At 32.7% G+C, this 18,441-nt stretch overlaps 1 protein-coding gene across 1 annotated transcript in view; it reads right to left on the bottom strand.

The window, feature by feature from the left end:
- LOC105619122 (sterile alpha and TIR motif-containing protein 1) overlaps window positions 1-18,441 on the bottom strand; it is a 33,120-nt gene that overhangs the window by 13,928 nt on the left and 751 nt on the right. Inside the window, exons 2-5 of the mRNA XM_012200651.1 lie at window positions 7,196-7,327; window positions 4,076-4,338; window positions 2,277-2,535; window positions 1,142-1,309 (exon numbers count right to left, since the gene is read on the bottom strand). Coding sequence (XP_012056041.1) covers window positions 1,142-1,309; window positions 2,277-2,535; window positions 4,076-4,338; window positions 7,196-7,327 — 822 coding nt within the window. The remainder of the gene's footprint in view (window positions 1-1,141; window positions 1,310-2,276; window positions 2,536-4,075; window positions 4,339-7,195; window positions 7,328-18,441) is intronic.

Here is an 18,441-nt window from a genome sequence, read left to right as displayed (position 1 = left end):
TACTTTTTGTTTCTTCTTTTTATCTCTTGCTCTTTCCCTCTTTCTTATGACTGTTTTATCAACAAACATGTTTCTTGTTAATTACGTTCTTGTCTCTTCTAAAATTCAATTTTTATTTCTGGTGACAACAAAGAAATAAAATAAAAGGCAGAAATGCAAGAAATAAAAAATAGCAAAATGCAAGAAAAAGGAAGCAAAAAAGCACATTATAAATTAAGCTTAAAGATGTATTCAGGAATCATTTCGACAATTTGCAACGATTCGGGCTGAGTCAGTCACAAATTCCACATTTTAATTTTGTTGATTTTAACTTTGTCAAGCGAGAAAAATGTCCAGTGATGTCTTCAGATAAGTACATTTTAAGTTTTGTCATCATTCATCGAAGATCCGTGTCAATTTTGTCAAAAAGGAAAATCGAGGAAAATCGAGGAATTATATTTGTCATGCACGCGCAGTTTTCTCCGATACTGTTGTGGAAAACGTAATGTACGCGCGTGTCAACGACCGCAATCGTGCCTTTACCCGCGTGAGTTTCCGCACGTTGCCGGTAACTTCGTGCCAAATTATTCGACCGCACCCACAAAGTCTTTCTCTTGGTCCTTTTGTTATCCCAACAAGAAAGGTCAGGCTTTTGGAAAGCGAGAACGCCTTAACAAGCGGTTGAGAAGAATTTTCGTTCACTCACGTTCTGATTTTTTAATTCGGACCATTGCATTGTTTACGAACACAAAGGTCTTTGACCACAAGAATTGAAGAATATACAGCTGAACCGTGTGACACTGATCGTGTCCGTATTCACGCCGGGCAGGAAGTAATAAGCACGGAGAGCTATATAATTTTATACACAATTGCGGTTCTTTCAATGGCGAACATTTTTGACGATTAATTACAAAGGGATACAATTTATCTTTTTATATTGTCCATTATTATCTATATATTTTCTATTATTTTTTATATTATTGTTTTTTATATTATTATTCGTCTATGTTTTGTATTCTTTTCTATATCTCTCCGCATTTATTTCTAATGTTTTTCGTAAAAAACGCTATATTTCTTTTATTAAACATTATGCAGCAATAATTATTCCAATGTGATTCTCCAGGAACATTTTTGCATTTATTCAAGTATAAACATCACTTACTCTCGCAGCAGCGACGCTCTTCTCCGCCGAGACGCCGTCGAGCTCGACGCGCGCCCTCGCCGCCGTTGCTGCGCTCTGTTCCTTGTATGAGACATCACCGGCTTGTAGGGCCCTCATTTCTGCACTATTCGCCGTCGCCTTTTCAGCGCTAAATCCATCCGTGACGACCTAACAAAAATCAGTTGACTATTAGACGCGAGGTCTGAATAAAAAAGCTAGCAAATTGATCTGAGGCGTATCGTGATACACGACACCGAATCTCGATGGTTTCTCACGCATGATACCTAAGGATAGGACTCGCAGTCCTTGACCTAGACTACCTAGAGGAAGCCGCACCTCGGCCGCCATTCGCTATGCATCTAACATCTCCGATGTTCGTAATGTATTAATAACATCTATCAAACGTCACCATTCGTTCGGTAAATTCAAGCTAAATTAATCGCGCAATTCTTATCAAACGTATTTTTAGGTACTCGTTATTTTGCGGATAGCTTACTGAATGGCTCGACGAGAACACGTGCTGATAGCGTGCGCGAGATCGACTCCATTTTCAATATTATGAAATTCAGTATCGCCAGTAACCCAATCCAAGTTATTTTCATTATATATATTATATTCATGTATTATGTCTTTATTTTATTACTACACTTTTCTACATGAGATTCTTGATATCATTTTTTAAATTAAATTCTCAAAATCTGATAAAAACCTTTCACAAATCTTATGAGAATTATTCCTCATCGAACGAGTAATTATCAGTTTCTATTTATAGACATAAAATCATATTCTCGATTTTATTTATATCCATTATTATTATAGTTAATTATTATTTATTATCAAAATTATTATTTATTATAAAAGATAGTTTTGGCCCAATTTTAAAAAATGTCTAGATAGCAAGCATATTTAACATGACAAAATGACATAACATCTTAAAACGTCTGTAAGACTGTTCTTAAGATGTCTTATGTTTCAAATTCTGACAAGCATGCTGTTTAGACATTGTCATTTGGACTAAGTTATCCCATTTTATGATAATTATTTTTAAGATTAAATGTAAAATTTTTACAATTATTAATGTAAAAGTGATACTCAAAAGATGCTGGAGATATGAAGACAGGAAAATATCACTCACTTTTGTTTTTGAAGCGCTTGTCATTTTCTTCTGTTCGAACTTCATAGTTTCCTGACCAGCAGGTAGGTTTGGCATACTCGGTATATTCATCGGCGGGCTCATGCTGTGATGAAGATTGTTCAGCGAATTCAGGGAACTTAATTGGGACGGAGAACCGCCTGCTAATGTGACAGCATCATTGACAGGTGGCGGCGTATCGGTATCCGGAAAAGTCACCAGCGGTTCTGTGAGATCGGTCTCTTCCGATCCACTGCCATCTCTGCAGAATTCCACAAAAAGAATTCATGAGCTATAATTAATGTAATATATTCTTATATTCTTATTTCTAGAGAATTCGGTTCGAATTGGATATGAATAAATGAGTAATGAAATTTTATTATGAATATAATTTTATTATGAATATAGAATCTTTTTCGATTAAAAAAAATCTAACTAATAATTATGTGTGTATGTAAAGTAATATAATAAATATATAAAATAAAAGTTAAATTAAATTAGATAAAATAGATGGAAAATAAATGTATATATGTGCTAATATATGTATGTGTAAAAAGGATTTACAAAATAAAAAGTGAAGCAATATTACACAAATTTTAAATATTTAAAAAATTATACTATTTAAACATATTCCTAGTGTTTTTACATAAGAGAATAACACACATATAATTTACAAAAGCTAATTACTTAAAAAAAACCACTTTAAACAAAGAACTTATGTTTTATATTATCGTTTTTTTCTCGTAGGATAATATTCTATTTATATTTATTTTTATTAATAATGGATTACTTTATAAAGACGATTTGTCAATTTGAAATACTTACCTTTCTGCTGTGATATAACAGAAATGGAATATTATCTTATATTTCAAAGTACGTAAAACGACACGTGAGCAATATGTTAAAAATAATCTGACTACCACGAAAATAGCATACGAATCGAAATTATGCGTACACAAATATTCGCCGTTGACGTGTTTCAGAGCTTTCAGTTGTGAAAGCTTTAGTTGCGAAGCTAAAACGTGTGAATTTTTAGAAACTGAACAAAATGAATCACTGAGCTTTTCGTAACTAGTAGTTGAAGAAGTAACTTCCGAGAAATCTTCACATTTTCATGAAAAGATGAAATCAATGATTTTTTCAAATATTATTGCAACCAAAGTCATTAATTTTTTTTAATTATATATAACTGAGAATTACTTATAATGGCTTGAAATAAATTCTTAGTTATCAATTAACTCTCTTATATGCTTCATATTCATAGTAAAAATGTTCACTTTTATAATAAAATAATAAGTTATATCAATTTGATACTTTATATTTTAATGAAATATACACAAAACTTAAAAAATTTCGAAATAATCTGTTATTACATATAACACAATCCAAAAGTAAAGAATGTTTTTATAAATTATCATGTATATAGAAGAGAATTTTGAAATATGACAACTGCAACAAAACAAGGAACACATCGCAATGATGACATGTGCGATGACAGATTCGTCACGCTGGCACACTTAAAGATAAAATAAAAAGAAAAACTTTAAAAATACTAACTTTTTCTATAAGAAAATACATGAAATAATGCGTACTTTTCACTAAACACTCATATTGCATTATCCATTAAAACTTTTTCGAAAACGTCAGATCTTTTCACAATGAACATTGTTTCATCACAATAAACTCATATAAAGAATCATAATTATATTTAGTCAAAAATTAAGTCTATCTTTTAAGAATTGAATCTATTCTCAGAAATAATTTATTATTCTCAGAATTAATTTATTTGAGAATGAACCAACCTGTCTACGAGGTTCTCCATGCTGTTGCGCAGCCGTTGTGAAAAGTTGGTCGAGATGTTCTTCATCTCCGAGATACCGCGTTTGAGTTCCGTCAGATCACTTTTCATGGAGCTCGCCTTCATCTCACTCGACGAAGACGAGGTGAGAATCCTCTGCGAGGACTTGGCCACCCTGCTGCTCGTACTGCTACTGCTGCTACTACTACTAGTACTGGTACTGGTGCTGCTACTACTCTGATGTTGGCTCTGATTTGTCGTCAGCATCTGCCGAGTCAAAAGCCGTTTTCATTCTATTTAAGATCCGTATAAGATGACTCACTCGCTTCGAATCTCCCGCTCCAAGATTCTCTTTATCTCTATCTCTCTTTTCCGTCTTTCTATTAAATATATCAAATTTGTAATCATTTATTTATTTCTTGATTTTATTCTTTAATTTTTTGAGAGATAGTCTTATTTAAATTAATCTTTCTCTTTCTCTCTCTCGACATTTTTGTGTATTATACTTATGTCATATAAGTAAGTTCTTTTTATTTTAATATAAAATAAATAAAAAAAATTGTTTAATTGTTTTACTGCTATAAAAGTATAATTAGAAAAAATAATTTTTTTCATCGGCTTAATATTTGAATACAATATAATAAATATAATAAAACTTTTCATATACACATTAAATGTGTAATGCATATGCAAATTATTCATTTTATAACTATTCCTCTTTCATATAACTATTCCTCTTTCTCTAAGTTTATTGTTATTAATAGTGAATATTTTCGATAATTCGACTATCATAACAAGATTTGCTGAATAATCTTTTTTTTTAAACTAAAGCCAGATATTTCGCTTTACACAAATGAAAAGTACAGTTCGAACAAACAAAAGAACTAGACAGGTTTAAAGGGAAAAATGTAAACAGCATCTGTTGTAGCAATCACAGCAATGACTGCTGGCGATAAGCCAAAAGTCATTACGATGTACGAGATGACTCGGCCAAACCTGGAGACAAAAAGGGCCTGGTAAATTTAGAAGGAGCAACGCTCTCTCGAAATGATGAGAGAAGAGACCTTGAAGCATGGTACCAAGGTTCACCAAGATTCTGCTGAATTAATCTTCAATGGAAAAATATGCACGTGGGCGACTACATTGCGTAGTAAACGCCTGTAATCGTTTTCGAGCTATCACTTCTGATTGCTCAATGATCGGAGATAGTTTGACAAGTGGTTTTGCTGGCGAGACGTGTAGCCACTTTAACCGCGACATACATGTCACACATGTCATTCATATAAAAATTCTTATGCACACAACGCATTTAATATTAAATATAATTTTCTTTCTGACTGAAATTTGATTTACCTTTAATTCTGATGACATAAAAAATCCAATAAACGAAAATGTAATTTATTTTATCATTAATTTTAATCAATGCTTAATTATCATTAATCCTTTTAGAAATTTCGACAGATTTGCCTATCAATTTTCTTTCCATCTATACCATTAATATTGCGCAATATCATAATCAACTTTTGCTATCTCACAATTAACAATTTAATAAGAGGTTCAAAAATGTAATTTGTATTAATTATAGCTTTCCACTTAATTTTTTAAATTAGTAATCAAATATTAACAATCAAACTTTCTGAGATATTAATCTGACCGGTAATATACCTATCTGGTGATATAGAGAAATAAATTAGATAAGAATGTGAATGGCAAGCGTCAGTCAAGCGAATCAATTGACTTGCGCGAGTAATGACGATGATTATTATTTTAGGCGCTTTTAGCACAGATCGCGTCGATAATAAAAGCGTAACGGATGAATAATTCTAAATTTCTGTGATTACTTTCAGGAAATTCGTCTCAGATGTGGGCGTCGGAGGCGCCGGACACTTCATCTATAGCTGACGCAGAGAAGATTATATAGGAAGACAGATAGGCCGCGTAGTCTTCACAGGTACTTCTTGAATTAGAAGAAACAATCTGCGAAGAAGATGACGATCGTGTTTTCCTCGTAATAAGAATAGATTGCGCACTTCTGCGAAGTTGTCACAATCGAAAAGAGTGAGATATAGCTCTTTTTTCTTTTTCTAAATTTCTAAAGTATCAAGTTAAAAAGAGATAAAATTGAAGAAAAATGATGCTGTTACTATTCTTTCTAATGGAGCACAGATACGGAGATCAGAAAATACACATCTATATCTATTACGTCTAGGATTTTCCCCGAAGTAGCAAGGCCAAATAAATATTGCAGCATATCGCAACTCGCTTCTGCTAAATGTTCACAAAGATGCAAAATTGCGTGAAGTGTAGGTCTTTGGATTTAAATTCCATTCGAAAAATACAATCGTGCGTAAAACATTTCGGAGTTAACGTATTAATTTATTGCGAACAGATTAATTCAATGTACCGAATTTAGTGCAATTAATAATTCGATAATACAAAAACATGAGAAAATGCAGTTTCCAATTTAGAATTTTACGATTTAGATATATTCTTCGATATAACTTCGATATAACTCCTCTTCTCCCATACTCTAAAAAAATCTCGGTGTAGATTTAACATCATACGATGTTTGTATAATTCTCACCATGTTAATGTTAATCTTAAAACTGATATGGATTTAAAACTTACAATGTTATATTAATACTAATACAGTGAAAATTATATAGACACTGTATGGTATTAAATTATTAATTTATTAATGTATTATACAATTATTAATAATTTAACGTATTAATATATAAATAATTTAACATATAATGATACATACAATATAATGCATCATATATATTATTATATTAAATTATTAATCGTTTTTTTTTTAAATGCATTGATATTTTTCGTTAAGAAAAAAATCTGTCCTCTGAAGATTTTTAGTTTTGCACAAATAGATTTTCAAATTCATTTCAGAAAAATAACCGTATCTCTCGCATGTTAATTAACAATAAATACGCGGAACATACTGCGAGAAGAGACGTGTATTGAGTCCTGCGAAAATATTAGTGACTGAAATACAAGTGACGCGTCTTTCCTATTTTTCAAAGAATCGCAACATTCGAGAAGCGCGCGCAAATATTTGATAGTCAAAGAAAGAGAGACAACAAAAGTCCGAGTTGGAGATAATCACCTGCGATGACGTGGTGGTGACCTGCGGATGATGCGTGACGTGATGCGTCCTGCCAGTCACCAGGTTTTTCTTTTGAAAATTCTCCATGGCAGTATGCATGTTTTCGCCTCCTTCCACCGGGAATTCCGACATCTGCAACGGATAGTATTATCGTCAAAATGAATAGCAATCAGGATATTTAAATATTTATTACAATAAAATTATATGTAGACATTTATTTTATTTGTGATGGAGACGTGTTAACGATCGTGTGTACGGATGTTTTAATTGCGCGTTAATCAAGTTGGCGCAGGAATTCGCCTTCTGCAAGGGCCTAATAATAGGCTCTGGGAAATAATTGGCAGCTCGAGCTTGGCGAGACTAGAAAGACTAGTGAGTTCTCGCAGTAGGTTTTCGCGTTGCTATCGGACTGCACGAAAGTATGCACGAAAGTATACGCTGAGTGCGTAAACGAGAGCGATATATGCGAAGCCCACGCGTACGTTAATAAAAAGCTCGATCAAGAAATCACGCGCGATCGAACCCGGATCTCTCGATAAAACGCTCCGATTCCTAAAGGTGATCAAGCTTTCCAGTCTCGCGTAGAGCACCGATTTGCCGTCTACGTATGATGGAATATTAATTGTAAGCTCGCTGACGGAAATACCATCGAGAATGCTCGAGACTGCTTGAGGTCGATATAAATGTTCGATAAAACTCGACAGTTGTACTTCGCCATTGTTCAGCCTGCATGTGATTACATAACAGAACGGTTCTGAAAAAGCTAGCAAGAGGATTTCATAGAAAATAATTAACACACGGAAATATAAAAAAATGTAAATTTCGCTTTTAAAAATGATTTTAAATATATTACCCTTTTGTTCTTTTCTTCGTGGTCAGTATTGAGTGATTATATTCGTCGATATATCGATATATTTCGTATGCCATATAAATTAAAGGCTATCAATAAAAAAGCAAGATAATGTCATGTAGAAACCTTTTAACTTCAAAATAAACTGCACTTAAATTTAATAATTTCGACGAAAGAGTTACACGCTGTCATTATATCGTTTATATGTTGCACAATGCACATATAATTTTACGACATAAACAATGTAGTTAAGTAAGATCGCAGTGGCGTAACTTTTATATTTTTATAGGAAGGAACGATATATAATTCGAAGGACCTCATCCAAATGTTACATAGTGCTCACAGCATATATATCTTATAATATTATCAATTAAATTTTATTTATTTTAATAATTACGAGAGCAACTGGGCTACTTTAATTATTTCTAGTTTATTACTTTCTTAATTTCTTCGTGCAACATTAAATACACTTAATATATCGCATAAAGACTCACTCCTTCGATTCTTACAATTGCGAGCGCACTGTGAGATGTGTGCCAAAATACAATACATCGGCAAAGTGTGCACCAATTGTTGCACTCTAGGAGCTCGTTTCGCGGTATAAATGCAATTATACAATCGGCACAAGTGCAACTATCGCGAGACGTGCGTGGATGGGCGATACGTTACATTCCGTCCATTCTTTCGATAATTCCGCGGGATTTGCATAGGCGTGGGTAAAACTCGGACGCGTGCAATACACGAGATGCAATATCCGGTATCTTTCAGAAAACTGACCGACGTAAAGCCGGTTTAACTTTACCTTTTCGCACAATAATATAATTTCAATAAAATAATTCTAATAAAATATAATTTTCTTTACACTAAAATTTTAGTTTTTATTTTAGTTTTCTCTTCTAAAAAGAAAAATAATGACATAATATGCGTTCTATGATATTACGTTAAGTCAACTTTATGTGTATATTTTATATTTATAAATAATTTAAAAAATTATTAAACTCTGTGGGTATTTTTGGAATATGTAGGAGATCTAGAATTAAGCATAAATGCTCAAAAAACCAGAATGCTCCAAAAGCAGGTGTCATGTTTAAGTCAAGGACCACAATTCTTTCTAATCAAACAGATAAAAACCGGTCCTAACTAAAGACTCTTAAATATTGTCCAAGTGTGAGGATCGAATCTCAAAAGAGATTTGTTATTTTCCACTTTGGAGTGCGTATTTAACAAGTTGAGATTAACGCGAAAAAATTTCAAGTTGATGAAAATGTTAGAAATAACTCAAAAATTCCGTTGTCAAATTTAACAAACGTTTAGATCAAGTTACTTTTTGAACGCGATCGTACGGAAATCTGAAACTGAGCATTCGCTCTAGGGAGTATATCTATCAGCCGCGTATCTCTCGCGCGGCTGATTGACGTGCTGTTCCTAGACAAAGACAAACCGGCGTGGTATACTCGAAAGAAGAGGAAGCGAGGATAACTTCTGCTGTTATCGCTTCTGCTGTCTCCGATAATGCAACACACGGACTAGCTATTTCAGGATCTACAGCGTTAGAAATGTGGGAAAGGAACTCCTGTCTGGAGATCGATAGGGACTTCCCCGAAACATTCGCGCTGCAATTCGAACTCTGAAGTGTCGAACAACCACGTTTTTCTAGCCGATCGTCCTGCAAACATGACACTCGGAAAAAGACAAGGAGGGGGGGATGGAGAGAGAAAGAAAGAGAGAGAGAGAGAGAGAGAAAGATAGATAGAAAGAGAGAAAGCGGAGTGCACACCCAGCTGACACCTGGCTGGCGTCCGATCGCCACGTAGCTCACGCGTCTTCCTGGCGAGAGCTCGACGGCGAGAATCGAGAAGAGACGGTCCAGAGGATGAGCGGACTGCGCGTCGAGCAAATCACAGAAGAACCGAGGTCGCGCGGACGGATAGTACGTCGCGTTTCGGCGTGCCGGCGACGGCGATTGGCACAAAGAGCGACGACACAAATTCCACAATCGACAAGCATCGCACACGCCGGTCGCGCTCGCACTGAGGAGGAGTAACGGACGGTACCGCGCGTACGATAGCGACACGCTGGTCACATGGCACCGCCGGTCACGTGACACCCCTGGACGCCACCGCCGCGAACTTACGAACCGTGCGCGCACGTGATCGCCGGTGAGTTAAAGGGACGGGATTTAAATGGAAATGGCTAGTTCTATTCTATTATTATTCATAAGTTCTACTTTTGCTTATCATCTGCATCGGAATCTTCTGTCTGAAATTAATTAATTAGGTCGAAAAGAAATTTAATAGATCTCGATCAGATAAAGAGAGACAAAATTTAATAGATCTTGATTAGATAGAGGAGCAACGAAAATGATTAAATTGAAGTAATGAAACAGATTTAAATTGTAGTAAAATTCTGCTGCAAGTAAATATTAATTTTGAAAAAGATAAATGAAAAGATTATATGATAAATATAAATAAATAAAATATAGAGATTAAATTAGATTTCTTTTATTAAATTTCTTTTATGGATAATAAGATTGATTAAAAGATTGATTACAGAAAAAAAATGAATGAGATCAATAAAGTTTTACTCGAAAAAATTAAAACGAAAATTGATGATATCAAGCATGGATTGAGGAAACATTCTAATTAACGCTGCGATTCTGGGAAGCTTATGTTCCATAAAAATAAGATTTTTCGATCTCGATTAAGAGCATAACCCCCAGTGAGGCAAGTGGGACGACGATAAATAAACTCGATTCCTAGAACGATGACAGTAAAGAGACGACGTTTTTTGTCAGCGCCGTCGTTGCAATGTTATGTAAGAAGTCTCTCTCTTTTATCCGGTCGAAAGTACATCTAGAGAAGTGCTTTTACAATAAACCACTTGATAGAAAGTTTACGAGAGCGCAATCTGGAAGAATCATTAAGGAAACCTATTATTTCATTCATTTTTCCGCGCCGCCTTTCATTGATCAAAAATGCAAATCGTGTGTTAATTAAGATCACCGCATATTTCCCGTATTTCAGCGTATTTCTCAAATAAAAAAAAAGGTAAAATCCAGTTGTTTAAAGTTTTTTAACAAGATTGTGACGGCCCTTGAATGATTTATAATCAAAAGGAATGTCGGGTCTATCTTATCTCTCTAGTTCGGGGCAGGGCACAAAGTACCACACGAAGAATTTAGGTCAGTCTTTAGGTCTTTCTTCGAGATATCGAATACAAACAGGTCTTCTTGAGACTTTCGTGCTCTATGTTATTCAACGTTTTCGTATTTTAATTTTCAATTTTTTTAAATTTCGAATTTAAACTTCAAAACTTTAGTAAATTTGATGAAAATTTTAGAATTTCACGAAGCTCAAAAACGTGGAAAAGAACTCTCCTTAGCTCTATCTCTTCGACACACGAATAATCTTCCGAAGCTTCTTTGTCAAGGTCTCTTTGCGGAAACTGCTTAGTTTAACCACTGTAAATCAGTATTGACTACGAAGTGACGACCGCGAAGAAGCTTAACACTGTCTGCGAGAAAAGAGGGACACAAAGAGCGGAATGCAGTCCGGCGAGGTGCGTGAAGAAACTCGCAGTCGCGGAATTTCGGCGAAAGTATACCGGGTGTCCTCGATAGGCACTGAAGACTCTAACCCGTCCTGGCGGTCGCGTAGTCTTATACAAAATTAACACTCAGTTCGACTCTAATATTATTTCAATTAAATTTAATTAAAATAATTCTTCAACATTTTCGGATATTTGTATCTGTAATTTTAACGATTCTGATTTCTTATTAACACTTAGCAATATAACTTTTGGAGATATTATTGATAATATTTTTAATTAATAATTTTGTAAATAACATGGTCTGATAATAAACTTCTTAAACTGTAATAATAAAAAAAAACACAGACATCTCAGATGACAAAAGTTATATTTTATCTTCCAAAGTAATTTCCCATGACATCAATATACTTAACACATTTTTGATAATAAGTCTTAAGTTTTTTTAAGATCCGTAGTTAGAAACTACTGTTCAAAACGCTCACATTCCTTTGAATGTTTGAATTCGACGTTTTAAAAATGTTTACCTTTTATGTTTTTGAGCTGTAGAAATAACAAAAAAAAAGTCAGATAAAGAGGATGACTAATCTCAACAACCCCTTTCTTAGTCAAGAAAGCATGACAACGACCTTACACACAAAGGAATCATCGTAAAAAATGTTTTTGATTAGAAATGAGTTGTTGAGATTAGTTACCCACCAAATCTAATATTTTTTTAATGTTAAATTGTTTCGGATTTCGTGGTATTCCCACAGCTCAGAAACATAATGAAGAATAAATATCTTCAAGACGTTGGAGATATTAAAAAAAATATGACGAATGTTCTGAATAGCATTCTAACTACAAACTATAAAAAATATTTTGTATCAAAAATATGTGGAGTGTATTGATGTCATGGAGGACTACTTTGAAAGTAACGTTTTGTTATCTGAGATGTCTATTTTTTATTGCTACAATCCAGGAATTTTATTGTTAGATCTTGCATTATAAAAAAAAATATGTCATAATAGATCTCGGAGTTTGATTTTTAAAATTTCGATCGAGGAGCTTCAAAGATTAGGGCGGAGATTAGTTGAGGGATTCCGATTTTGATCTCGGAATGTCAAGGGGTTTCTTCTTGAAATTCCAGGGCGCGACAGTTTTGACGTTACCGGGCTGGTTGAATAAATATGTGGGTGTAAAAGAGGATCTCGATGAGTTAACGAATGTACGTGGATATATTCGCGCCTCTCGTCGCGTCGCGTCACGTCGCGTTGCGGCAGCCACGCGCTCTTCGGCGCCGTTTGATTTACGATGGCCATAAATAGCATTCGCGAGTGGCTTTTTCCTGTGCCCGGCAGCAATAACAATTTAAAAGAGGCCGCTTTGCTGTGATATTACTCGCACTCCTGCCAGATATCAGTCGTCTCATTAGCCGAAAACTATTGAGCGATCAGTACTCGAAAATTGACTGTGTAAGAGAAATTCCGACAAGATCCAACAGAGAGTTCAAAGGTAATATTGAAAGAAACATAAAGAGTTGAACTTTACATATTCAAATATTCATAAGAAATTATATTAATTAAAAGTATTAATGAAATATTAATTTGATATACTTAGCATATTCGTTTGAAAAACAAAATTTCTCCAAAAATTTTTCTTTGCTCTCGTCTGTATTTTAAAATAAAAATTATATTACATTAATTATATAAAATTATCCAATATTAATTTTAATTTTAATTAATATTGTTAATTTATAATTCAATTTTAGATATTTAGTTTCGTTTTAATAAAAAATATTGAAGAGTTCTTAATCAGAGTTTTTAATCTGATTCTTCCGAGTAGAGAGATTTTAATGATAGAATAAATTTTCAACAATAGAGGAAACACAAAGCAATGCAACGTGAAATATCACGAGAATCAATTTCTTCGTACACATTTTACATATATTTCGGAGTGATCGAGAGTCGCTATCGCTGAGAAAGCAGATTTTTATTAGCAGACAGCTGTAGGCGTCTTGACTCTTGCCAGACACAAAGAACCGATTCGAAGACGACATCGTTGGTATTATACATGAAGTCGCATTCACAACTGACGAATCTCTTTTCCATCCGTAATTAAAGGCTCAAATAAATGCTGTTGAAATAATAAATCGGTCGAGAAAAATCTGAATCACACCTCATTAAAAAAAAATTATCTCAATTTTTGCAGAAAATAGTGTGTGCGAAAATAATAGAAAAATAATAGACAAATGCATTAAAAAGCGTCTAGAAATGTATATATTGAAATATTAGATATGGGAAAAAGTTCATGGCGTTTTTTTAATGCCATCTAATGGGAAAAACGCCACGAACTTTTTCCCATACCTAATATTACATTTAAAAGTATGTTTAGTTTATTAACAAAAAATTTAGAGTGAAAGAAGAAAGTCGACTTTTTCCAGTTCCATATGAAATAAATTCATATAAGATTATTTAATCGGCGGATTGATCATTTTATCAATTTGCAACAGCACTCAAGTGTGAAATGGGCTTAAGATCAGTAAGATTCGTTACTGATGTTCATATACCGGATTAACCTTTCGTGGCAGTGTCCACTTCTTTCGCGCATTCTACTTTGTAATGCTATACACCGTGTGGGAATGCGAGGCTATTTGGAAATTTTCTAAAAACTTTCTGAAAAAGACATTTTCTTCTCGTTTTTGTGTGTAAAATTGCAGTATTAGATTTCTCATTATCAATTCTAAAAAATTGTAATCTTTGAAATTAGACATTACCAAACATCATTTGCATTTTGAGCTTCTTTGATTTCTTCTAATCATCGATTTCTTCTAATCATCATTTTTGATATTACTCTTATTTGACGTTACTCATAAAATGAATTAACCCTGATATATTACTCGCAGAGTTTTAAAACAAAGGCGCCTTGTGCGGTCAGAAACTCGTTTCCATGTGCATGTTCCATCGGTTATGGGCATAAAGGAGGCATAAAGGAGGCATAAAGGAGGCCAGTTGGTGTAACTATACAGCAGTGGCGATTTCTGGACGTATTTCATGATGTCGCGTTGCCTTGAAAACAAGAGTTTCAAGTTTTCGATACTGGAGCAAATTAAAGAGTCTGTTTCTTTGATGTCGATTTATTTTGTTGCCACTTTTCTTCTTTTTTATATTTAAAACTTATTTGTTACGTATAAAATGCAATTTATGTATCATTGTATAATTACAATAATATATGTTGTAAATACAATAAATATAAGTACAATAAATATAAATATAAGATAGTATTCAGAATATAATTACGTTATACACATTATTATTGTCTATTAACTCATTCTTTCGTAATAAAATTTCTACTTTTGTAGATTCATATTAATAAAAAAACATCCATTCATTATTAAATTGTTTTATTTTATTTCTTATTTATTGTTTCTTCTCTCCAAAAATTAAAGCTAAAATTTAATTTTTTTCTTATCAATTTAAAAATAAGAAATTATAAAGATTCGATCGAAAATCAATCAAATAATATGCAGAGATAAGAAGCGTGAAATAAAAGAATATATATCTCTAAAATATTTTAGTTATTTCTAAAACGTAAATCTTTTTCTAATTATCTCTTATCTCTATTCAGTTCTTTTATATAAAAAAATATATAATTTTCAAAAATATATAATTTTAGAAAAATCATTCAAAATATTATTTTCTTAATATCTTAAGAATATATCAAAAATATATAGTCTCTCTCTAGTAGAAAGTGAATAAAATTAGAAATTTATACTTTCCATATCAAAATAAATGTTATGTAAAACAATTAAATAAGGGCAATATTTTATTTAATACAATTTTAAAGTTGAAATGAAAATTTTATCATTATTTAATTTTTTAAATAATACTTAATTAATTATTTAAATATAACTTAATAAACTAATAATTAACTTAAATAATTAACTTAAATAAAATAATTATTTATCTTAATTAATTATTTAAATATAACTTAATTTTAAAAATATATTTCTTATACTTCTTTTAAAATAATTCTTCTTTTTTTTAAAATAATTTTTAAACCAAGTTCTAAATTACTGTTAAACTTTTTGTATTACTTTTAGATACAATATAGAAACATTTGTAATTATTTTCATAACTTTTTTTTAGTTAAAAAATACATAATTTAAACGCAAATAAATGCCTCTTTCAATAAACATTTGAAGGAGTGCTATCAGACGTAAAAATTTCATATGCAATTGATAAATATTTGAATATCAATGCAAATAAATCCTTTCAGAAGTAATGCGATGAGTCAAGCGAGGGCATGATTAATTATGTACTTGAAATTCGTCGAAATATCGGTGATATAATATGTATGTTCATGAACAATAAAGTACGCATTATCTTGATTAAATTTATCGTTATCAAAATTTCAAGGAATAGAGACAAATGTGTTGTGGCTAAAAATAGCCAGTCGATATATTTATTATATTGACTAGAATTTTCTGGCATTTCCGCTATGAAATATATTCATACATGCGATTTAATCATGTCTGATATCGTGACATACGATAAATGTAGTATTGTTAGCGATATTGTCAAGGTTCATGCAATAGTTAAGTGGTTAAAAATATATAAACGGTATATATTTGTACAATACAAAATATATTCGTCGTAGAATAAACAAATGAATCGGTTTAAATAAATCAGCAGCAATAAATAAATATTAAGTAGATAGTCTGAAGTGTAGTATAAAAAAAAATTATAAAAAAAAGATATTAAAGATACTAAAGAAATTCATTTTGTAAAACGACTTTTTGTTTCCAGTTTAATATCATGCGACGTTTCGATTACATAAGGAATGCGTATGTAAAGACTCGGTTTATCGCACGGTACAAACGCGAATCCGAAGAAGCGATTCGCAAAGGTGGAAGCCCGTGAAGAGTCGGCGGATTCCGTTCCGAGAAGAACAGAAATGGAAACCGAGACGATTTGCTACCGAGAGGTGTATACCGAACACATTTGAGACTCTTCATGAAACGTTTATATGTCGCGACGCCGCGGCGTTCAAACGATGCTTCGAAGAATGCACGAAAGTGCGTGTTAAGTATGTTGTAAAACACACGTTACGAAATGTACGAAAATATTTCTTGAATCCCAACTATCATCGATTTATAACACGAACATTTAACATTTTCCTTCCTCCAGCATTTCTGTCTTTCTTGAAAAGAAGCATATTCTTTAAAAAATGTGAGAAACTGTTAAATCGTTCTAGCAAAAATTTTGAAGAAAATTTTATGGGAAAAAACATCAGTTTGTTTAGTACTTAACATAATACTACGCATCGAAAATAAAAAAATATGCAATTTTTTAATAATACTTTAATAATATATGCAATAATATATATAATTTTTTAATAATTTATATGTATAATAATAAGAGTTTAAAATAATATCTCTTTTACAAACATTAAGGATAAAAAGAAGCAGTAATTTGTCTTGTACTTATTTAATCAGTATGAAAAAAAAAATAAAACAAATAAAATCCGTCGATGTCAGCTATTGAATATACCTTGAAACGAATGGTTTCTTTCGATTCTTTAGAGGATATGGAATTCCTTACGAAATAATGAATAAATATCTTATATATTTTCGTTACGCATGTTTTATCGTAATAAAAATCACTTTACATTAATCAAAATAATCAAACCTATACAAATGTCTACGTTGAATTATCTTTTCTCTTAACTTATTTATCGAAAAACTCCTAGAATTCTCATAATGATTAATACGATTTCTTAGTAAAAAAAAAAAAAATAATAGCATTAATAATACCTGTTAATCACCTATCCCCTAGAATTCGTCTGTAAAAATACGATTGTTTCCATTTGCAATCCGTAAATATGAGATTATTCGTGAAATAGAGAACGTTTATTTATTTCGATTGCAATTCCTCTGTCTCATCTCAGTTTCTAAAGATATGCGTTTAATTTGAGATGCAAAAAATGCAACGACGCGACATCGGGTATCGACAATGTTGGTTGTCCTGGACTCGTTCCGTGATTCCGAACGCGAGAAGCCAGCAGTCATCACAACAATCAACAACGATTAGTCATCGTTGCGCGCGCGAAAAGGACCTGACCTGGTCTCGCGTGGCTCGCGCGAGTTCACGTGTACACGTGCACGTGTTGCGGCACTAACTACCGGGGGATCGAACTCGCGGAGAGGTCGATATATCGACGGGCGTGTGACATCGTCCATCCTTTTAGCACGATGATGTCACACTGTCACATGTCTCTCCCGCACTCATCGTAACGGACAATCATGACGTGGCGCCGATCACCCGGCAGATATTATGAGACGCGCGAATCTCGTTTGTAACCCGTGACGCATCCATGATTATATGACGTTAATGTGATAATATGACACAAATGTGACGTTACTATTAGATTATAAAGTGCAGTGGTGCTTGAAAAGATCGATGAAAATTGAAGAATTAAGGAAAAAGAGGATGTCCATCGTAGACATCCATGTAAGAATACAAGATAAGCCACTGCGCTAATGGCTGAATATAATTTAGGGCTAATTTCTGATTGGTGACAAATTTTTAATAACGGATTAGCTTAAAGAATTTAGAATCAATTTTTGATTGGTCATCCACTGTATATTCACTATCACCTAATATTCTAGATATCGACATGCAGAATAAATTGGGTATCGCAATAGCTAAATGCGCGCCTACTATACAATGAGATATATATATATATATATATATATATATATATATATATATACTACTTATTTATTACTTACTTCTATTAGTTACTACTACTTACTTACTTAAGTTAAAGTTAAGTTAGTTAGTTAATTTACTTTACTACTACGTAACGT

The sequence above is a fragment of the Atta cephalotes genome (assembly GCF_000143395.1).
Source record: "Atta cephalotes unplaced genomic scaffold scaffold00019, whole genome shotgun sequence".
Taxonomy (NCBI): domain Eukaryota; kingdom Metazoa; phylum Arthropoda; class Insecta; order Hymenoptera; family Formicidae; genus Atta; species Atta cephalotes.
This window is presented reverse-complemented; position numbering and strand designations above follow the sequence as displayed.